This window comes from Macrobrachium rosenbergii, chromosome 44 (genome assembly GCF_040412425.1).
Source record: "Macrobrachium rosenbergii isolate ZJJX-2024 chromosome 44, ASM4041242v1, whole genome shotgun sequence".
NCBI lineage: Eukaryota > Metazoa > Arthropoda > Malacostraca > Decapoda > Palaemonidae > Macrobrachium > Macrobrachium rosenbergii.
In genome coordinates this window covers 8124500-8148399 of record NC_089784.1, presented here as the reverse complement: position 1 = coordinate 8148399, position 23900 = coordinate 8124500, and the positions used below count along the sequence as shown (strand labels likewise).

Genomic DNA, 23900 nt, shown 5'->3' with positions numbered 1-23900 from the left:
TATATTAGTTCTTACGTAATGAAATGAAATTATAGCGTTCTTTGAGCATATAATATTATACGAAAATATATCAATGTTTGCTTTATTATTTACACTTCATGTTGGTATTTCTGATTCTCCATGAGACCTTCCGCAGGCTGGCATGCCCTCACTGACGTTGCGTACCACAGAATAAGAACCTAATATCTGATGATCAGTAATTAAAGTGACTAAAAGATAATTAAATTAGTTCTTACGTAATGATATGAAATTAAAGCGTTCTTTGAGCATATATTATTATACGAAAATATATCAGTGTTTGCTTTACTATTTACGCTTCATGTTGGTATTTCTGATTCTTCGTCCGATTGCGATCTTCCGCAGGCTCTGAATCTAGATATCCTTGTGAAGTGATCGTTGACGTTAGGTACACATTTATTTGTGATATTTTGTGGCATTAAGTGATAATTACACCCACGGGTCGAGGGTGCAGTGTGTGAAAAACTTAAACATTTAAAATTATGCTAACATACCATATACCATTGTGGTTCTTAAATACAGCCATAATGTTCCTAAGCAAGTGAAGAATGTTACTGGCATCAGGCGAGTACCCTGCTGTAGCAGTGGTTGGGCCTACAGATGTGTGAAGCTCGTCAAAACTATGTAAGTTGATATAAGCAGTTATCTGGTGTTAATGTGTAAATTTGCTAGAACTAGGCAATAGACCTAGCTCCCATGGTAGAGCCTTTTACTTTGGAAATTGATTTTTCTTATAGTAATTTGCTTGGTTATCAAGAATTTACTGTTATTTTTTGTCAGTCGACTGTAATTAACCTGTAATTAACCCGAGAATTTGGATGCTGGACATCCTAGAATGCTAGGCCTATTGTGCATGCGCAGTGTTACAGGGGAGCTTTTGGTAGAAAGTAGTTTCCTTCACCGGAGGGTCAGTAACACGGCCTGCTAGTTTAGGTTAGGGTACGATAGGTTAGTGTAGTTCCTTTATAATAGGTTTCCTCAGCCAATCCCTCCTTAAACATATGGCTCCCAAATGACTTGCGCATGTGTGGAACCATTTCATAACAGCAAGTGGCAGTCTGGTCTTTCTCCCAACATTTTCCCCCAGCCAAAACCCCACGTTCCCAAAGGGTCCCCAACCATGCTCGTTAGATATGAGATTAATAATAATTGACCGACAATAAACACCACCACCTCCTTCATCAGCAACACTAAAAGTATAGGAAAAATCAATTTCCAAGATAATATATAGTCCATGCAGCACCCATTGTGTAGATTTACACTAAATGTTTTTTTTTTTTAGCCTAGACCTAGGCTAACCTATTAGATTTTGCAGTAAAACTTTACTTTGGCTGCGGCCTGATTCCCGCCAGTTGTTGACCGGGACAAGTTCCTCATACATAAATAGACCTAAGTTTTCCTATGATGCCTGGTCCTGACCTAACCAGATCTTGCCTACCTAACCTAACTTAGGGCGATGTGCCCTGACCTGGCCACAGGTGCTTTGTCACCCACCCCCCCAAGGCCGTAGGCAAGGCTAACCTGTCCCAGTCGGTGACTTGCATGAATCAGGCCGCACAACTAAAGTAAAGTTTTACCGACTGTGCTCATAGCTTATCCTATCCTAGACCCACCCTAATTCTACGTAGCCTAACCTAGGAATCTCGGAACAAGTACATTTTAGCTGCTCATTAATTATCTAACCTTTTTTTAGTGTGAAACAAGCCTCGTTACAATATCATTAGCATAGGATCTCGGAATTTATTGGTTTGATTTGGTATTTTCACTTGCAGGAACGAATATGGCACCGCAAATGACTTTTAAAAAGGTTGATACCCAACCAACTAGCTACTGTACACTTAATCTAACATGATGCAGGACACCATGGCCTTATCTTGGTACTTGATATTAGATATAAAATATTCCAAAACTTACGTTAATCTGAATCACATCTATCAATAGGACTGATGTCATCAGACTGGTCTGGATCTTCCGATGATGATGTAGGCTGCCAGGTGTCAGACTTTGGAGGGTTAACCAGTGGTTTGTGAGCAAGATTATCTTCCATGGTGGAAGATGAGAAACTTTCAAGAAACTACTTTTGAAATAACTAATCTAGCCGAGAAACTACTTTTAAAATAACTAATCTAGAAATTACAAGAGTCTTTTTTTTCGTCCTCATAAGTTTCCACAAGTTTCAGTGTAGCACTACAATACCGTAGTGGCATTATTCCTTACAATTTAATAAAGGATTGCATTAATGAGTGCAGAAAAATACGTTAAACACATTCCCAAAGATAAGTAAAAGATAAATGTTGTTTATATAGCTTGGTTTGATTGGGTTTTTCAGAAAACATTTTCAGCTAGTTTTTTAATTCTATTAGAATTATTCTAGAAAACATTTTCATTTGTTTATCCATAGCTCTAGTAAAATGATCCAAGTTTCAAATGCCAATTTTTTTTCCAGATTGTCACAAGTATGCTGAACTCCCTACTAATTTACAGTGGGTAAGTAAAATTACTTTGGTCTTTATCTACGGGAATCACATTTTCTCAAATTGTTTCAAGTGATACTGATTATTTCTTTGCAGTCTTTATAATCCATTTAGCTCACTCATTTCCAGTTTCTGTAGTGTAGTTGCAGTTACGCTGTTAGATCAAAGTAGTCGATGTTTCTGTGCAGAAACTTTTGACCAGTGGATCAGTCCTTCTCCTAGTAATACACAAAACCCCAAAAGCATGCCTGTTTGAAAAAGAAAAATGGTAGCATCAAATACATCATAACATGTTAATTAAAATTATAGGTTATTAGAGTGCAATTCAAAGAATTAGCAGTGTGATTGATAAGTACCATAGTTTGGTCATTGAGGTCAAATCTCATGGATAATTTTTTTTTTTTTTTTTGTAATGCCAGTTACAAGTCATGTACAAAAAATGTATTGGTAAGCTTCAAAGGTGCATTTATACAATAAGTATTTTTATTATGAAAATGAAATCTAATGGCATAGCATATGTAACCAACAAGTATGATAATGCGCTGTAATAAAAATCTATACAGTATAGGTCAGTTTGGTGTATATTTAACTGGGTCCACCACCACAGTGTATATATACAATACATATATAGGTCATAAAAAAACTTCTTTGATGATTATCAATGCTGTAAGGGCAGAAAGAATGGTTGATAACACTGCTTACAGGCACAAAAAGGCTGAGAAAGGGTTTTAGGTGCGGGTGAAAGACCAGCCACGCGGGGTTGACAGAAAAAAGTGTTAGTAACACTGTTTACAGGCACAAGCACTTAGTGGAAGGGTTATGGGGGAAGATGAAGCCGGGAAGGAGTTTTTGGGGGTGGGGGCCAGGGTGGTAAGGCAATGCAGGATGGGCAAGGAGAGTAAGGAGGGTGTTTAATTGCTTTAGAGCTTCCACAGTTGTTATTGGCTTAAAAGCATCAAAGCCATTTGACACATCATTGTTTATTGCTTTTAATTGGGTGATGCGGATACGTCATCAATTCAAACGTGTATGGTAGAAGGTGCCTGGATGGCCAAGCACTGGTATTTTGTGTAAGCTTTCCCAGTATTGGTGGAAATGAATACATACATCAATATACGCCATTGTGGTTTTTTGCTTTTGAATGGCTGATATAGTGTGCATCATGATTATCATAAAAATTTTCTTCTCTACGTGGCTACACTTGAAGAGTATTACGATAATGCACTTGGTAACAAAGTGTACTTCTTTGTCCAGTTCAGTATCTGTGTTTTCTGTGAGTGCCGTGATTGTGTCATGATGCTTTCCCCTCGTTCTGTTGCTTTTGTTGCGGTGCCTGCAGCAATGCAGGTAGTGTTAGTTGTGTGTGTGTTGTGTGTGTGTGTGAGGTGCTTTGTATTCTCTATATGGCCCCACGTGTGTGTGTGTGTGTGTGTGTGTGGGGTGCTTTGTATTCTCTGTATGGTCCCACCTCATTCCTAAAGGATGAGAAAGGTATTGACCCTTCAGAAGAAGCTTGAAATTGTAGGTAGAATTGAGGCAGGCTAGTCTATGTGACGTATAATGTAGGCGTACAGCATTGCCAAGTCAGCCTTGCAGGATACCAAGAATGCCAAGGACAAGCTGAAGATGATGTCAAGAAACTAGGCCTGTAAGGTGATGGCAAAACCCTGTCATGAAGAGATTGAAAATTGACCTTGGTCTGGTTTTGTCAGCAAAAGGCTGCTTATGTTCACATGTGTGGGGCTGAGTTGAAGGCTGCAGCTACAAAGTTTGCAGCCCTGCATGGGGCTGTGGACTGTAAGGCATCTGAAGGTTGGCTGTTATGGTTAAGTTTCGGCATGTGATTTCTAACAAGAAAACTCGTGGCAAAGCTTTGGATGCTTCGAAGGATGTAATAGAGGAATTTCGGCAGACGTTGCAAGACTTCATGAGAAAAGAAGGTATAATGCTGGTGAAGCTGGTTTATATTATTGCTCCTTACCCACTAATGCCTTGTCTGATGATGAGGAAAAGAATTTAACTAATCAAAAGCTTTCCAAGTAATGTTTCTACTTTGTTATCTGCAAATGCTTCTGTAGTCATTGTTGCAAGGCACTGGTAGTTGGAAATACAAAGGGACAACATGCCCTGTGTTGGTTGATGAATAATCTCCCAATGATCTGGTATAATTCAGCAAAGGTCTGGTTCACCGCCAAGATTGTTGGTTCCTTATTCATATTTGTCAGGAGGTTGCTCATCAGACACAGGACCTTGACATTGCAAGACATTGGGTAGAGCTTTGCTTCTCTTGGACACTGTGCCTGCTCATACTATACTGGAGGAAGTTCCTGGATGAGCTTATGGTGGTGTACAAGCACAAGCAGGAGAAGTAGCAAGTCTTGGATATACAGGGGAAAAGGACTCTTGAGAATCTTCGAAGGTACCTGATGAAGTTTGCTATCTACAACTTCGCAGATGTATGGAAAGGGGGTTCATCTTGCAAACCCTCTAGCACACTTGGAACTGTTTCTTGAAGGTAATTGAGGGCTTGATGGACTTCCCTGGATTTGAAGTCGATGACTTTTGTGCCCAATTCATGAAGGGAGGCAACAGCATTCCCAAGGATGACATACAGGAATGGCTGGACAACTATGGTAGCAGTGACCAGGCTTCCACCTGTTATCTGACAGACTGACAGCTAGATAGTTACTGCAGTTGCTGCTGCTTGGGAGGAGGAAGCCCTGAAGAATATGACGTCGATGAGGCTGTTCCACAACCACTGCCTTCATGCAAATAATTGTGGATGGTCTTTGATATTTTTTGTCAACATAATGGAGAATCCCAACTTCGACCATAGTGCCTTCCCCAGGGTGTTGGAATCTGCTGGAGGTGTTTGAAAAACGTGGCGGATGGTGATTGTGTAGCCGAATTGTCATTTGTATCATTAGAGTACCATTGACAGCTTCTTAAGATCCCAAACCCTATGCATCACTATCCACTTCTTCACTAATTCGGTTGTTAAGCTCAGAAACGCAGCCGAGCATATCGGCACCCTCTGTTGATTTTGTTGATGCGTAAGGTTTGTTAAGACAAGAATCTGAATTTCCGCTGCAGTATTTCGTCAACCTTGACCCAATAGGGACCTCTATGCCTCTTTCAGCCAGCATGCTGTTTAATGTCTCCCGGGAGTCAGTGATAAATGTAAACATCTTATTCATAGTGGATTCCTTCCATAGTTGTTAGAACTGGTTCCTAAACTGGTACTTATATTGGTACCCTATACTGGTTTTTATACTGAGTCCCTTTTACAAGGGAGAAATACGGCGTTTCAAATGAAAATATGGGGAGCTGCATTCCTTTTGCCCTCGAACAGTGCGATTTGAGCTTACGCAACTACGCACTGAGTTATATTTATACACTTACGCACGCACACTCGATCATAGACAATCTCAATTTCGAGTAAATAACTTAAACGTCTTGATAAGATGAAAACCAATACCTTTTTCCAGTCCACCAATTATGAAGGGTATGTCATTAATTTGAATGAAGGATTTCCATCATTACGCTGGCTTGATACCATCTGGCTCTTCTGCCTCCGCCCTCTCCGTTACATTTCTCATCACTAGTGTGGTTATTCCATGTATGTTAATGTTCTCCAATATTCTGCCATTTTCGCTTTCCTTCAGGTAGGCTATCCCCCTGATCCATAGTTGCCCTTTGATAGTTTCAGTTATGCTTGTACGTTTTCTTTAGTTGCTGTGGTTGGAGAAAATGTGAGCATAACTTACGGATGACTCAAGGAATCGTGTTGGATCTCTCTCTCTCTCTCTCTCTCTCTCTCTCTCTCTCTCTCTCTCTCTCTCTCTCTCAATACTGGGAAACACATGGTAATTAATATATATATATATATATATATATATATATATATATATATATATATATATATATATATATATATATATATATATATATATATATATATATATATATATATGGTAGTTAATGATGTTTGTGATGTCATCGCCATCAACAGCAACGAGGAATTCATACTCGCTGAAATTTTTATACCTGTACAAATTACTCAGAAGACTCCCAAAAAAAGTGAAGTTTTATTTCATACCGATCTGGTGTTCAGATTTTTATTTTCTATTGAAGTGGTTGGTTTTGTGTGAAAATGCCTTGTCCAGGGGGCTGTCACACGAACCTATGGCGTCGTTTTGCGTCTGACCTGGTGAAACTGAAGTCACACTTACCTTTTCACATGTGACACCGCCTTCAGACACACGCACTACTACAATTGTACCATCATTATTGATTATCATTGAGACATGGATCCCAGGAAATGTGATACCGTCTATAAAGGATAGATCTATCCACGTTGTGTTACGTTTTGTTACTGATAAATAGAAGTATATAATGTATATATATATATATATATATATATATATATATATATATATATATATATATATATATATATATATATAATGTATTATATATTATGTATGTAAGGGCCGGGGACAGTTGCACTGCTTCAGAATTATTTGTTATGCTTCAGTTAAATTTGCTAGATCTACATAATTATGTCGATTTTCTGTGACTATTTGTAAGGAAGGACAGAGGCATTGCAGTTGCTTTTATTTATTTCCATCGAATATGATTGTTATTGAGTAGCTTCTATACTATTTTGCATCTTCGAAGCATTATCGTAAATACTTTTTTAAAGCATTTATTCCTTGTGAAGGTTTTACATATAAATTTCAGTCAAATGTAAGTTACATGGGTGAATAGAAAACCATTAGTCAATTATGTTATTGTAAACACTTATAAGTATTTAATGTCTATATGCTTTGTGAGCTGTTGGTAACAACAGATTGCTGGGAAGCAATTGCAAAATGAAAGCAGTCGAAATTATGTATAGGGATACGGTTAGATGTAAAAAGATTGCCATGAAGACATCTTTATAACACGATTGAGGTGCACATGAAATTCGATATCGTGTCAGTGGCAAGATGCAATCATTTCCTAATGAACACATAACTTTGTGCCATGTTAGATTGTTTAGTAAAGATGAATTCATTGTCGAGGAAGTTTCATTTATGCACTAAAGTCTTCATTTATACTGTGTTCGGTGTTAATTACATGTGGTTCCATGGAAGCTTTTGAACTCGTCTCCTCGCTTCCATTACCCGGACGGAGCGGTGTTAGAATTATGTTTCAGTGGACGCTCTGTCCCTTCTTTTGCCGTTAGGCCAATAACTACCACCGCGAGGGTTGCCTTGTTCTTTCTTTTACTTGCTGCCATAATGGATGTTCTTCAGATGATCACTATGAAATTTTTAAGAATCATTACTTGTAGTATTAAGTATGCTTAATAGGCAGAAAATATTTTAACTCGACTGAATAGTGGAGGAAGACGTGTTTATGATTCCTTTACATACTGTCGAGTTCCTTACCAAGTGTTGTTATTGTATAATTATAAATTACGTGTTTTCAGCCACCTTTCACATAGGGTGTCTTCAACATTGTAAGAAAGTTTTTAATAATGTAGATACATTGTTACTGTTGTTTATATAGTTATATATATATATATATATATATATATATATATATATATATATATATATATATATATATATATATATATATATATATATATATATATATATATGATATATATATGATATATATGTGTAAGCATATATATATATATATATATATATATATATATATATATATATATATATATATATATATATACAGTATATATATATACATATATTATATATATGTATATATATGCACATATGTATGCATAATATATATATATTACACAAACATATATACATATACAGTATATACTGTATATGTATTTAAATGTTTATGTACATATAATTTTCTTTGTGTGCAAGCAATTTGCATTGTAGAAGTAAATATCCATGGGATAAGGAAATGAAAATCTAGGTGACTTTATCAACAGAAACCATTTTAATATTAGTCAGGCTGTAGTACAAAAGGCACTATATAAGGCATAATCAAAGTTAAAACAAAATCTACTACTGCTGAAAATGGACAGTGACATTTACATTGACAAAATGAAAAGAAAAAGAACAAGGAACATAGCTTACCTAGCTCTAATGACTGAAATATACATTACTGTTTATTACAGCATCGTTTCCAGTACAAAAATTTAAGAAGCGGTTTACAATGAAGTCGACATTTTTGCATACAAATAAAGAAAACACATTAAGGCCTTTTCCTTTGTGGTAGTATCATGACAGTGGTAATAAGCTGCTGGTCTTGGGAGGTAATCGTAAATTGTTCGAATGCACAATATGACTCAGGGTTTGTAGAGTTTCCAGTTATTTATACTGCATGTCACTAAAATTGTATTCCCATTTATCAGTTGAAATATTTTTTGTAAATTTTAATATCTTAATTCAAATTGTTTTATATTTTTTGACAAAGAAAATAAGTTAATATCTTAATTCAAAGTGTGTTATATTTTTTTTGACGTTGTCATGCTTCGTGAATTTACCTTTTGTTTTTTATTCTTGTATCTTATAACAAGAGGAAGCAGTTATCTTCAGATCTTGACATCTCGTATTTCATTGCCATGGAATTTATTTTTTTTTTACACCAGTAAACCAGTCTGTTTTACTTTTCTTGCCTTGAAGAATAATTTATTGTAAAAAATTTAACTGTCCAAGTCACTTGAGAATATTAGTAAGCAACTTAGGTTAAGATATAGCTAAGTTGCCGGTAGTAGTTTACGGAGTATCTACTCCAGATCATACCAAATCATTAAAAGCTATCAGTCACAACTGATAACCAAATGATTGAAAAGGACTTGTGTTTTGGACTGGTTTTGTAATTACCGTTGGTCCTGCCTTCAGATGAGGCTAGATTGTGGACGGTCATTAACCAATAGATGACACGAGTCACCAAAGACCACCTCTGTGAGTGGATAACTAGTCACAGTACGGAAATAATACCAGAATATCAGAGATTTAGTAAAGACTGGCCACTGACAACATACTCTTTCTTTGGTGGCTCTGCAGATAACTATTTTTTTAATTTGAAATTCAAAGCACCGTTATCCAATCTGAGGATCATATGCGTAATGTCGTTTTTTATGAATAACAGATAGATTTGTATGTAAAAGGTTATTTTGTTCCAGTTTTATGACTAGACATAACAGGGTGGACCTAATCTAAACGAGGAAGAAAAGTTTGAAAGAAAAAAATTTTTTTTTTTTTTAGATATTTGCATCTGTGTATGAAATTAGGTAAACGGTTGAACAAAAGCAAGATTTCTGACCATTTAGCGGCCCACCGTAAGATTATACCAACAGTTTTAGTTGAAATGTTTCTAGCCTATTTTGATAGGGCCTGTGCTAATTCATATTGAAATTATTATGCACCACGGACGATGACGAAATTGTAGTAAATTACAGTAAATGTGTATATTTGTTTGTATTTTCTTAGGCTTTTTGGCCAGGAAACCGGACGACTGCAGCTGCTAGGGATTTGGAATCGCACCCAAGAATGAAATTCGAAAAGCCAAGCGATACACCTAAGACTCCTAGAGGATGTAGCTTTAGAAGATAATATATCAGAGGTACCGTAACAGTACCTAGGTATTCCGGTACATTATGGTTAGCGAGGTGGTACAGATAATTTTGTTCTCGAGGGGGAAAATGATAGGCAGATGATAGGAGAAGGAAATATGAAAATTTAGCACATTTAATCTGCGAAAGGACGTTTCAGCTAACATTCAGAAACAAAAATAGAAAAAAAAAGCATAAAACGATCATTTTGGCACTAAGACGATCATACTGTTCTCTGCTGACTGTAAATAAAAAAAAAATTGCCGTATATAGGTTCTTGAAGACATTTTTGGCACCCCAGTATTTACGAAAACGCGGTGAATGTTTAGATACGGTAAAAACTGCCTTATTCAAGGTGACTACCCTCCTGTTAGGAAGGGAATGGATGCCAAGTTATGAAAGGATCGACAAAATTAATGGAAAATTCATATGATCCTTTTCCTTATCTATCACCGCAAAGTTTGTCATGTAGTATATAGCTCGTGTCCATTATATATATAATATATATATTATATATATATTGTGTATGTATAATACATATATGTATGTATGTATATATTTAAAATTATTATTATTATTATTATTATTATTGGCCGTTCATCTCATGATAACTGAAAAAGGATATTAGTATCGTCTAACGTGCGTGACAGAACACAAAGAAAACGGAATACTATAGAAAATCTAAGGGTTTTTATATGGCACACTTTTATGTTACAGTTCTCAAGTATCATTTTATACATATCTGAAAGAAAACTATATAGTGCCCTACTTCTAGGGGAGCTTTGTGTCCCCCCAATGCATACATTTTGAAAAGGAATATTTTTCTACATACGTTCTTTTATCTAATCTTTTAAGTTCTTTTTACAAAAGTGGATTCCTTAAGATTATCCATTTGTGAAACATAGTGCCCTTTATATATCTTAGTAAGAAAGCTGCTACAGCCTTGTATGATAATGCATGTATAGGCCTACTTGATACGTAGTCGTACGTGATATCTTGTAAATAATAGGATTGCCGTGTTTACTCAGCGGCACCAACACGATATGTCTCTTTCTCTCTTTAGTAACTTTCTCTGTCTCTAATCGAGGCACTGGATTTACTACTTTATATTCTCCACTACGGGTCATTGACATTGATTCTTAACTTGCTCAAATGCGTATCCCAGCGGTAGAGGTTGTAGGAGATGACGTTGTAAAGTTACATTGTAAAGTTACTGGTAGTCCACTTGATGCTCCTTTCCAGTTTTTGCTGGTAACTTTGAATTTGATATGATTTGTGCAATGTACTTATATTTTAAATGTTTAAGCATCCGTGGTATAGCTGCGCAGTCTGTCAAAGGTAGTGCCCCTAGTTTAATCAAGATAAGCCTAAAAGAAATAGATGCATCTCGTACCTGACTATAAATACTTAAATATTTTGTCCTTTTGTAACAATTATGCTTGAATGCAATTTATAAATAATAATATTGATGTTCGAATATACACCACACATTCATACGCCTCGATATATATATAATATATATATATATATATATATATATATATATATATATATATATATATATATATATATATATATATATATATAATATGTGTAAGTATAATCTTCATTTGACCTGCCATTCAGACAAAGACAACATAAGTTACAACACCCTATATTATTTTGATGCCTTTAATTAGGTTGTGACCTTGATTAATATAATGATTAAGCTTACACTGAGATGCAGAAATTCACTCGATTTCATTGCACCTGCAATGGCAAGTCTCGGTTCTAATATCATTACCTAAATAATTATACATGTACAAGGAGGGAGAACTGGTATTCATAGCATTCTCTTTCGTGTCCATTATGATAATACAGTATCTTAACCTCGTTAGCGCAATCGCATTTAGAAAATTGTTTATAAACCTAGAATATATTCCCCTAATGTATCTATTCTTCAGATTTAGGCTGTTTGACCCTATAGTTGCCTCCTTTGGCGAGCATGACGCGCATGTAGGCTTCCTGTGTCTGGTGGTAGTCCTTGTAGGGCGGGTAGAGGCTGGATTCCAGCTGCTTCAGATTTTCCATGAGCAAGCTCTCTGCTTTGTCGAGGTTGAAATTCTCCATTTCCTTGCCCGCGCTCAAGTACGTCTGCTCCGAGTTCTGTCCGGAGTGGAAACAGAGGAATGGATGTGTTAATAGATAACCCAGTAAGTCAGGAAGTAAATTAATTGAAAACAGTGTGCTAACGAATAGAGGAAATAACGTTTGGATAAAGAGATTAACTGGAACTCTGATTTCTAAAGGTTTTGTATATTTTTCGACATGTAAATGCTGATGAGATGGAAATGTGAATGGCCTTTTTATCCCGTGTGTCAAGTAGTGCAGAGGTGAAAAGAATAGTATGAATTTTGAAAACAAAATGAGAATGGCTAGACCAATAAATAGCCCTTATGGGAGAAGTTGGTCTGTATAAAAAATAGGCGACAAGGAAAGAAACACTGATATTTCCTAAGTGGCACTTGACGAGAAACGTTTAATAGTTAAAAGAAACTGTGAAAGGTGAAACGGATAAAATTTAATTATGAACAGGAATTCAGAGTTTTTTTAATAGTAAAGGTTCGGTGATCGCAGACAATCATCAAGTTGAACAATGAAAGATTGCTGAAGATAGATTATTTAAGACCACCTCGATCGTGTGAGATATCTGAACCTTGCTGTTAAGTCGGTTGCAAGAATAAAACGAACAGAGAAATTAGTCAGTGCTAATGTGGGTGCTGTACAGACCTGCAGGTTTTTGAGAGCGGCCATGATGTTTGTCTGCTCACCGCACTTCTCGCACTTGATGACCGGGTTTAAGGTGGTTTCGGTGTTGACGGCTAGAGGCCCCGTGCACTTCCTGCACTTGAAGTTTAAGACGGAGTTCGTCATGTCTTGGTACTTGGGCCAGTCCTTCACGCATGCCTGTTTTGGTAGTAAGAGATAACTTGAGGTTAGGTCGTAACGAAAATTCCATGGTGAGGGTAATGGTAAAAAAAAGCTCACCGTATCATTTACTTCACCAGGTGAGCATTACTGATGAAAAATAGGTTGCTGTATTCAAGACTATAAATGTAGCAGAGTTGCTGTGGGTAATGTAAAAGAATTTTATTATTTTAACTTTGCAGGCGATCGTAATTCTTTGCAGCGTATTACGAGTGATCGCAGTGTTTGGTAACCCTTAGTTGATACTTTTGATTAAATACTTTTAGTTAACATCTAGCTCTTGTAATCTCCCCTTCCTCCTTTATTAAAAATTTTGTATCGTGCTGTGAAACTACTTTGAACACCGCGTATTTGACATTATGAATTTTGTATAGTTTCCTTGTTTTTATTATCCACCATAATCTGTTTCTTCCTCATTTTGTACTTTCTTCGCTTTCTATTCCATAATTTATTTCGTTCCCCCCACCCCCCAGCGCCAGTTTACATAAATTAATATTCCTAAATATTTAATCGTCTGTGTCCCTTTCGCTCTTCCTCCTCCTCCTCCTCCTCCTCCTCCTCCTCCTCCTCCTCCTCCAGTTATTGTCTTACCTCGCAACCGCACTCGAACCAGTATCTGTCAAACAAATACTGTCTCCTCTCTGCCCTCGGGGCCGAAGTGAAGCTCTGGCCGTAATTTTCGGGAACTTGTTCTCCCTTCGGGATGAACCGAATGGATTTCGTGATAGCGCTGCTGCCACTGAAATACCTGTCAAGGGAAACACAAGTGAGTGACGATAGGTTACAAGTCATTACTGTGGCTTTGTTATTTGATGGTCCATGGAAGTTTCTTGTGTGCAAAGTCTTATGGACATGTGCACAGACAGTCGTACAAATCACCATATATATATATATATATATATATATATATATATATATATATATATATATATATATATATATATATATATATACATACATACTGTATATAAATGTATATATGTATAAATACATGTGCATATGCATACACATATACACGTGCACCTACTATATATGATTATATGCTGACGTATTCTGCAGAGAAGGTTCCTTGTTAATATATGGCATGGCAGCTGTCACATTAATTGCTGCTACTGCAATAAAACTATTGAAGATAATGTATAATGGTAATTATATTTATTGTTGTAAATGAAGGTAGAGCTAGTATATTTATTTTCATTGTGTTTGTAGCCCCAGTGTTCTCGCGTAGAATAGATCTTATAGATGAGAATAATTATTATTAAGTTTATTTATCGTTCACAATAACATTCTTAAGCTTGATGATGGTCCAGTGTGACTCAAAGGATTATTAATCTGTAAGTGCATGATGTGTAAAGTGAGACTGAGGCATTATCAGATTTTCTTTCCATGTTTGTGCTTTCGGGAATTATTAAATATAAAGATGGTTAGGTTAATAATGATAAAGATCATAAGAGATGGGAATGGAGAAGAATAAATCCTCACTGTTATCTTAATACCTTGTCTTTATTTTATCTCAATGTTTGTCCCTTGGTTTTTACTGGTGATTTTTTCAAACCTTGATAATTGTCCCATTTCACAAACGAGCTCATCTGAAAATTTTGTTTGGGTTATTTGTTATTTTTCACTCATGCTAGACTCTAGCAGCTAGAGCTTTTAACTAGCAGCTAGAGCTTTTAAAACTGATCTTTGGCCTTATGTGTCAACTTGCCCAAAAGCTGTATACAGCTAAAAGTGATTCTATCCATCTCATGATATGGATAGATGCGAGTAGGGTGTGATAGGCCAATAAACTAAACTATAAGGGGAGGTTTTCTCGTCGTCGGGCCAGTCTTTACTTATCGTGACGAAGTTTCGGAAAGTTGATGAAAAGTATTATGTTGGCTGTACTGGTGTATGTAAGAAGCAAGACTTCAGTGATTTAGAAGTACAAGGACTACTATACAGCTGCTATCCTAGAATTCTGAGTCATATATTTTGAAGCCTGATTCTTTTCCATTCAGTTTTATAACTTTTATTTTTGTGATTGAGGATGGTGAATGAAAATTACGAAATCAGGCATTGCGCCATCATGGAATTTTTAAGACAGGAGAGGAAATATTAGGCCTGAAAAGGTTCATGACCTCTTGGTCATTATGTATCAGGGCTGAGATAGTTTTTTCCAGTCAGGAGGGGGAATGCAGGAGTTAATAATGGTTGGACATCTGTCAAAGAAGATACCTGCTCTTGTAGGCCGGCCCTCCACGTCTGTTAGTACAAAAAACAGTGAGGCTGTGAAAAAATTGTGATAGACGATAGAAGAATGGCAGAGCATAAGGGGGACTCGGTGGGTATTATGTATCGCTGAATGAAATCCATCCTTCACAACGTTTTGACTTTCGAGCATGCCACCTCCTGCAGTGTAGCAAAATGGCATCTGATTTTCAGAGCAGAATTTCGTTATAAAGGTAAAAATGATTTTACCAGCAGTCTGTAATTGGAAATAAAATTGGCTCACTAGTGTGATCCGAGTTTAAGAATAAGTCAGAAGTGAAAATTCGCCCTTCTCCAGCAATAAAGAAAACTTAGAGCTTATGGACATCATTTTGCATGATTGGGAAGGAATGATTTACAATGACTATATTCCTCTCAAGGCTGTCATTGTTGGTCATTGTTACTGACTTAATCCAGTGTTTGCGTCATTCAGTTCATGAAAAATTAGGAAGAAAATTGTTGACCCTCTTGTTACTTCATGACTGTGTTGCTGCTCCCATATCACCGACTGCTAAGGAGGATGCGCAAGACTGTGGACACGACACCCAATTTTTTCCTTCAGGCTTGACACCTTGTAACTTTCACCAGTTTTTTCGTTAGTGGGGCTTCATTAGTTGGACTTTTTCATTGATGATCATGTCAGGATAGCCAGAGAAAAGTTGTTGAAATAACATAGCATAGAATAGCTTTGAGAACATTCTAGGGAAAACGGAAAGTTAGACAATAATGTTAGCTTTAGTATTACGTGCTTTTCTCTTAGTTAAAAACTTTTTGATCCACTATCTTATGATAGGGAGAGTGAATTATGACTTGGTCAAAATGACGAAGAAAAGACCAGTGTAAGAAAGAAGACCTTGTGGAAGACAAGTCAGTTAGAGGGATTCGAGAAAAAAATTTTTAAATTTATTTTTTGGAAAATTTGAAGCATATTACATGCAATAGTTTGCCAGTCTTGCTGAGTTTACTGTCACTGGGACATGGAATGAGAGTGCCAAATGTCTGCACTGGACTCCATAAAAAAGAAATAGTGTACTGCAGACGCTTTTAGTGAACCGGAAATACAAAGGTTGTATACTGATGTGAATCTGTAAATGTTATGGAAGCGTACCCAAAGAATTAAGTTTACTAACTGACGAAAATCATTAAAGGAAAAGGCCTACGATGAAAATAAATTTGTATCCGAGTTGAATCGTCAAATGACATGGTTTAACAGTAAAATTTATTTGTGCAACTGCTGTGAATGCTTGAGCACGAAATTTCAGTTCGATGACTACCTGGTTTCGTCAACTGACTTGGTTGAACATGAAGTTATAGCACTTTAACTTACCTGACTTGTCCTGTGATGCAAGAGTGGTTGAAGAGAGCAAGTGTTGGGTAAATTGCAGCACCCAGTGATTCATTCTTGGAATTGCTAAGTGTTTTTGGACCTGTTAGCCAGAACTCGGAGACTTCGTGGGAGTTGAATTGGACAATCTGTTGAGTGGGAAAGACATCATTATTTGTTTATCGGGAAAGAGGATTGTGTGAAAACGCTGGGAATATGATTGAAACTGTTCCATTTGTTGTTATCCGGAATTTATTATTCCATTGCCGTACTCTGATAGTAGCCTTTTGGACAACACTCAATGGATGTTTTTGTAACTTGACACCGATGCTATAAATCCTTGGGTCTCCATAGTTAAAGGGTCAGGAGTCATAACTACACACTGTGTTTATTGCAGTATTACCATACTATAATATGGAATATAAAACTTTAATCTCCATACAAAAGTGTGGAAGGGTAAAAACATTTTGTCAAAAGAATAAAACATTTTATCAACTAATAAAGGATATGGATAGCTGGAACGTTTAGGTTATTACAGGAACCAGGAAGGATGAAACATTTCACCACCTTAAACGAATATTTGAAGAAGAACTTTTATCACTACAAGAATATAGGGAGATGAGACGTTTTACCGTTTTGCAAGAGTATAAAGAGTAGAAAGATCTGTTTACATTACCTCCAGGAAATGCATCAACAAAGAGCCAACATATGCCTCTGTTTCACTGATAGTGTCACCTGGAAATAGATAAAATCGTTATATTTGGTAAAAGAAATGCGTAGATAGGTCTGGTTCATTTTATGAAAAATTAAAACGGAGATTAGACTTGGGCTATTGCACATTAAATGTTCGTAACTGGTGAATATAACTAAAAAATTTAGAAAAGAGAAGTGGTCTTTGGTAACTACACACACATAAATATAGGTCATGGAATTTAGGGGGTCTACATTACAATCGCAATCAACTCTAATATGGACTAAACAAGGTAAAGTATAAAAGAATAGATTTATATATTCTCTGAAGCCAGGATGCATCTCGTTCAAGCATGACTTGCGAACGAGTTTCAAGAATAGCCAGAGCAAAGGTTTCGGTAATTCTGATGAGTCTAGTTTAGATTTTTTGTTAGGTCCCAGCATGAGTGTCTTTTGGGATACGGTTTTTTCCTTGAGGTTAGATTATTAGTCATCCAGATTCCCGTGCAACTTGGTTACATTGCAGCATATACATGTGGAGTTGTTAATGAATGCGTGCAATCTGTAGACGGTTAGTCCAAGACATGGAAAGTAGGAAGTATACAGGGTTATTGTTGTAAGACGACATTCTCTATACATCAGAGGAGTAGAGTACATAGTTTTGTGTGTTGGGTAAATGCAATATACATAGATACTTACCTTCTTCCTTAAGCAGTGGGTAATCTGTAGCGTGTAAACAGAAATTTTTTCGAGTTATTTTTTTTTTATGATTTTTAGATGCTTTTAGAGATTTTTACCCTGACTTCCTTCCATAGTCAGTAATGCCAATCATTCACAAAGGAAGCTGACAGCCGGCTCTTGAAGCTGAATTTAACGAAAACCATTTTCTGCTTTGTGGAATGGTAAGTGAATGGAAAACTCACACGGGCTTTAAAAAAAAAACAAATGAAAACTGGGCATCAGCTTTACTGCATATAAACGAAAGCAGGGATCTCTCTCGAAATAAATAGAAACAAAATAACTGAAAGTAAAGAATGTTAAATCCGAAACTAAATAATAATGATAATGCACAATATCCAAGGGTCTACCAACAATGTTATTAAAGTACACTAAGGTAGATGTTAATGAAAACACCACAAAAGAACAAAAAAACAAAAAAATTTCACTCGCAGTGAGCAGCCAACAGGAAAGAATGGCTTTCAAAAAAAGTGTTTCAACTTACTGATGCCAGTGCCCTTGTCCTCGAAGTACTTGGTCTTCTTCAGCGCCTTCACCATGAAGACCACCATCACCACCCTGTGGAAGTAGTCCTCGCTGGTGCGTCTCTCTGAGTGACACACAAGGTTATAGAGACGGAAGAAGTCTTCGGGATCGTAGATCTCCTTCTCCTTCAGTTTATCCTTTATAAAAAAGAAGAAAAACAATGTTAAGGACTTCGAGAGTGAGTTTTTCCTTTATAGAAAAAACAATGTTATAAAAAAACTTGATGTTAAGGACTTCGAGAGTGAGTTTTTCCTTTAAAAAAAAAACATGATGTTATAAAAAAAACTTAATGTTAAGGACTTCGAGAGTGAGTTTTTCCTTTATAAAAAAAAAACAATGTTATAAAAAAACTTGATGTTAAGGACTTCGAGAGTGAGACTGGGTGGTAACAGGAAAGGTATAGAGAGAAAATCGAGAGGCAGCGAAAAAGGATAGTAATTTTCTCTCTCTCTCTCTCTCTCTCTCTCTCTCTCTCTCTCTCTCTCTCTCGTTTGAGTTCATTTTTTTTTTGTGGGTGACCATATTTGCTGCGACGCGAGTTTACAGAAATTAATCGCTTATTCATTCCCATAAAAGTATACCTTAGTTTTACCAGACCACTGAGCTGATTAACAGCTCTCCTAGAGCTGGCCCGAAGGATTAGACTTATTTTACGTGGCTGAGAACCAATTGGTTACTTAGCAACGGGACCTACAGCTTATTGTGGAATCCGAACCACATTTTAACGAGAAATGAATTTCTATCACCAGAAATAAATTCCTCTAATTCTTCATTAGACGGACGGAGACTCGAACTCGGGCATTCATAACATTGTAAGCTGTTATATCCATATTTAGTCATATATTTTAACGGTTAACAGTCAATGTGTATGTGGTTATGGGTGTTTCTTTTTCAAGACTATGTACAAAGGTGACTGATGTACGTATAGTATAGAATATTTTATAGAGAGTATTTTATGAATACCTGATTTTGAGCCCACATACATGCGTGAACAGATGGGCTTACATATATAATATAGTAAATTCGCTGTGGAAACGGAAACAAAATATTTTTGTATGTAAATATGACAAAATTTGATACTTTTAGGTTATCCCAGCATCACCCTCTAATTTGAGACTTGTCAGTTAAAAGGTTATGGGACCTGTATATAAGACTTGCAAGTATACTATATTTTGAAACTAGTTTCCAGTATAATAACGACTCTTTATCTGTGTCTTTGCATGTGAACAGTTATATGTTATGTACACATATACGCTATTATCCCAGACGTATAAAGCATAGAATATATACCACACCTCTTCCTCTTGACTAATATGTTAAATAAGATCTAATTTAAGCATTGCCTCTAGACTCTGTCGCTGGCAGGCATTTACAGTTAAAAAGGAAACGTTAAGTACGAAGGTTGTGGGTGGTTTATATCAAAACCAAAGGCTTCGTATAGAAGTTGATAAATATTATAAGGAATACTTGGACCCTTGAACTCGGCCCAACAACAGATGTGTAATGGTGTGAACTTTGACATTCGCTTGCTGTTCACTTTATTAACATGTGGGGTCTGCTTCTATTCTCCAGTTGGATACTGACAAGCTTTTATCTATCTTAACCTGCGCCTTGTGTAAACCAACTTGACTGTGATGCTCCCTTTGACCCTTTCGAGATCTCGCCCTAATACCATCATTGGTTGTCATATTTTGTCCGTATTGAAATATTACACAATTTGTAAAGCTTGATTTGTTGATCATGAACCTCCCTCCCCTGAAGGCTGCGGAAAACACGCAACCTTCCCTACCCTAAAGACGAAAAACAAAGCAAAACAACGCAACAGCGACTGTCCTGTAAGCATAGGGTTCTAAATAATAAACTTGTGAAGTGGATAGTATTATGTTTCTTAGTTAAAAGCATGGTTCCTGTTTCCAAAAAATGCCCGTTTGCGGCCGAAACAATTATTCGGTTCGTGTTACAGCAAGAGGTACTGGCGACGAGGCATCGTAAGATAAACACCGACAGAAATGATCTTGATTGCTGCGCCTTTACATTAGAACAAAGTGAAGAAGGAACATTGAAGTTTGGTTATTTTCTTAAATCTTTCAGATGCCAAGTATATACTGTGGAAACTGGTATGTGAAATTTTAAATCAGTATGCTGCTATTTCAAGTTCACATTGTGTAAAAGCTTGCCCGAAGTTATCCTGTTGTGTTTTTTTTGTCTCAACTTTGGGCAAGTGTGGCATTTATGTTGTATTTTATAAACAAATTACATTGAATTATGGGTATATTTATGTGAGAATGCGTGTGCATCAGATGACAGGAATTACAACATACGGTAGATTAGCATAACGTATGGAAGTGTCTCACCTTGTACTTTTCCGTCACAATTTCGTCCTTGACGCTAAGGAAGAACGACAGTGGCTTCTGAACCAGGAGTCGGATGGCAAGGAAGCAGTTGATAGACATCCCCGATCCCAGAAGGAGGTCTTGGATAGGACACTCTGTTGTGTGGAAATAGGCGTCCTGACGACATTCCACAGAGCAAAAGACTACGTTTGAACATTTCTTGCAAGGGATGGGTGCCTTTGGTCTGTTGAAAGAGGCATTGCATTTAGTCAGAAGAACTAATTCACACATGGAATATTAACTGAATAAGTAGTGATATTAATTGAGGTTAGATGTACAGAATATGAGTGTATAGTGTTTTCATTTTACAATATGAAAAATAGCATTTATGTTAGCAGAAGATGGTGATAGCGTATGCTGTTCTGTTTTCATTTTGTAGCATATTCACCCTAGTATAATTTTGAATTGGCAAAATTATGGCAGTGCGTTCAAGCAAGGAAAAATAGTTAAAAAAACTGCCCTTCTCCTCTGTGTTCGAGTCTTACATTTTAAAGCAGTTATGGCAGTGAGTTCCGAACATGTCGCGAAGGAGGACGGCCGCGAAAGGCTTCTCGGCGCATATGGTATCTCCAGGTTCTATATCCTCGACGGCCACGACGTAACGACCTTGCTGATTGTCGCATCGGACGTCCACCTTTTTGGAAAGGGACGGGTACTTGAGATGTCTGCCGCCGGCGACATCCGGGATGGCTGGAAGCTGCATCTCGACCGGCTCTGGATCCATTTCTGCGGAGCGAAGACGATTAGATGTTGAAAGAAAAAGTTCTTGAGGCTAAAGGTCTTAGAGGCTAAAGGTCTTAGTTATATAGTGTGTACAAGATTCAAGTCTTATTAAAGAAGGACCATGGTTAGAATTACTCATAAAGTAAGATTTATCAGTAATTAATTTGGAGGGAACATGAAGTTCATTTGATAATTCTCCAGTTCATGTTTTTTCTTTCCAAGTTTCATGCTTGTTACCCTTTTGCCATATTACTCGTATATGTTTCGTGAATGTTAATTAAAAACTCCCCTTCCCTCTTTTTTGAGGGTTGTACATGTATCAGCAGGGAGAAAACATGTTATTTATTTATTATTTTCGCGCTGATAATTGTCATGAGTTGTAATAGTCAGAACCTTTCAGTGATTGTTAAAGAATGCTAGGAACAAGTAATTTATTATTCTTGTAAAGGGGGTGCCATTAAAAATAACTACTGTTGCTAGAGGTTAACCTTAAAGCAGTTTGTTTTTGTTCTACTTTCTTCAAGAAGTAGTAACCGAGTTTCAGTGTCAAATCACCTTGATTGTTTAGCACTCACTCCTTTTGTAAAAATGATCAAAATGACTTTGAATTTAGTTGCTTTTGAGCTACAAGAAATACACTTCACTAAATATATATTTGTTTAAAAAATAATTTTGTTTAAGAATTTCAAAATTTTATGACTTGAACTAAGTTGCTTAGTAACTACGTTAAAAATAATCTGTACTGCTATATATATATGAATTAACTTTGGGATAGTCATTATTTGTTTAAAAAGTCTAACATTTCATGACCTCTTATTTTTTGGTGAGGTTCCATTTGTAATTTTAAAGTTTAGTGTGATTGTATACACTGTATTTCTTTTTTGTGTACCCCTTTTTCATAAACTTATATTTTCAAATTTCGTATTTTTGTACCTTTATTTTATAAACTCATATTTCAAATTGTGTTAATCATAAACAGTCTTTTGAAAATTTGCTAAACAAGATGCGTTTATAAAGTGTTGAATTATTCAGCAGGGATAATCATTACCGTAGGTCTTCTTTTGATTATTCAGCTTAGAATGATAAAATCAGGAGATATTCCATGAGTGAGTTGTAACCATTTATAGATCTATGAATAGGGAAATTTTGCTTTTGCCTAGAAAAAAAGCCGGAATCATTTTACTCACCGAAATTTTTAGCTCCTTTGCCAGCCTCGTAAAGCTTCAGCCATTTCTGTATGTCATTTTGGTGTTCGATCCTCTTCTCCCTCTCCATTTTGGCCCAGTCCAGCCACTTCAAGGCCTGGCGGTAGGCCTCTCTGGCATCTTCGTGCTGTTTCATGTGCGAGAGGAGTCGCGCCTTTCTCTTGTATAATTTATACTTCAGCTCCTGATGGAAAGAATGTCGTGGGTAAGTACTCTTCATGTCAACTCTGAGGATGGTCGTTTCATCTTCCAGTTTTGGGAAAATAATAAGTTTAGACAGCTGGTTAAAAGTAAAATTATTTTTGTCACTTGCATAGTAAGTATGCCATTCGAGAACTGTTTTTTCGTTCTAGGTTAAAGCAGCCTTAATCTAGAGAACGGCTAATTTTGATAGTTCCTATAAGTTTTAACTCCAAGCTGAACGAAAGGTTGACTTTTGAATAACTCTTTAAGCTCATCACATAAGTTTTAACTCCAAGCTAAACCAAAGGTTGACTTTTAAATAACTTTGAAGCTCATCACATTTTAAAATTAATCTGCAAAAGAGCTCTTGTATGATATGGGTTAATTACAGCATTTCTCTATCTCTTTCTCTCTCTCGGTTCTACTCACCCTTGGGTAGTGATGTTCCAGTGCCTCGTCTATGTCCTTGACGCAGTGCCTGTAATCCTTCAGGTGGTAGAGTGCCGCCGATCGGTTAGCCAGGCAAATGGCATACAGGGTCATCTTTTTCGGATCCGCACACTCCTCTGCAAAAAATCAAACATTTCCCCAAAATTTGTATGGCAGTCCTTGTGAGTCTTGGTAGGTGAAGATTTTCGTGGATTCTTCAGGGTTTTTGTGTGATCGTAGTGTCAGCATAGAATTCTGTATTTTGTTTTGTTTATGAAAAGATATTGTCTGTCTTTAATTCTTATGTGTAACTGTACCGATTTTATGGAATTCTTTTTTTTTTTAGTGTACGATACGTTTTCCGGTTTGTTTTATATTCCGCAGTATTTTTCC

General features: G+C 36.5%; 1 protein-coding gene and 1 long non-coding RNA gene across 6 annotated transcripts in view; one reads left to right on the top strand and one right to left on the bottom strand.

The window, feature by feature from the left end:
• Window positions 1–312: 312 nt before the first annotated feature.
• LOC136829303 (uncharacterized) lies at window positions 313–6013 on the top strand. Its single transcript, XR_010850350.1, has 2 exons — window positions 313–642; window positions 2465–6013. It is a non-coding gene; the product is annotated as an uncharacterized lncRNA (long non-coding RNA).
• Window positions 6014–8436: 2423 nt separating this feature from the next.
• Smyd4-3 (SET and MYND domain containing, class 4, member 3) overlaps window positions 8437–23900 on the bottom strand; it is a 207643-nt gene continuing 192179 nt past the window's right edge. For 3 of the 5 annotated variants that reach the window (XM_067087635.1, XM_067087632.1, XM_067087633.1), the window contains 11 exons: window positions 23508–23644; window positions 22878–23079; window positions 21453–21693; window positions 20929–21151; window positions 18534–18711; window positions 18011–18034; window positions 17298–17356; window positions 16625–16770; window positions 13639–13795; window positions 12850–13026; window positions 8437–12225 (listed from right to left, as the gene is read on the bottom strand). In XM_067087635.1, coding sequence (XP_066943736.1) covers window positions 12013–12225; window positions 12850–13026; window positions 13639–13795; window positions 16625–16770; window positions 17298–17356; window positions 18011–18034; window positions 18534–18711; window positions 20929–21151; window positions 21453–21693; window positions 22878–23079; window positions 23508–23644 — 1757 coding nt within the window. In that variant the 3' untranslated portion in view covers window positions 8437–12012. The remainder of the gene's footprint in view (window positions 12226–12849; window positions 13027–13638; window positions 13796–16624; window positions 16771–17297; window positions 17357–18010; window positions 18035–18533; window positions 18712–20928; window positions 21152–21452; window positions 21694–22877; window positions 23080–23507; window positions 23645–23900) is intronic. The other 2 variants (XM_067087636.1, XM_067087634.1) reach the window with 1 other exon arrangement.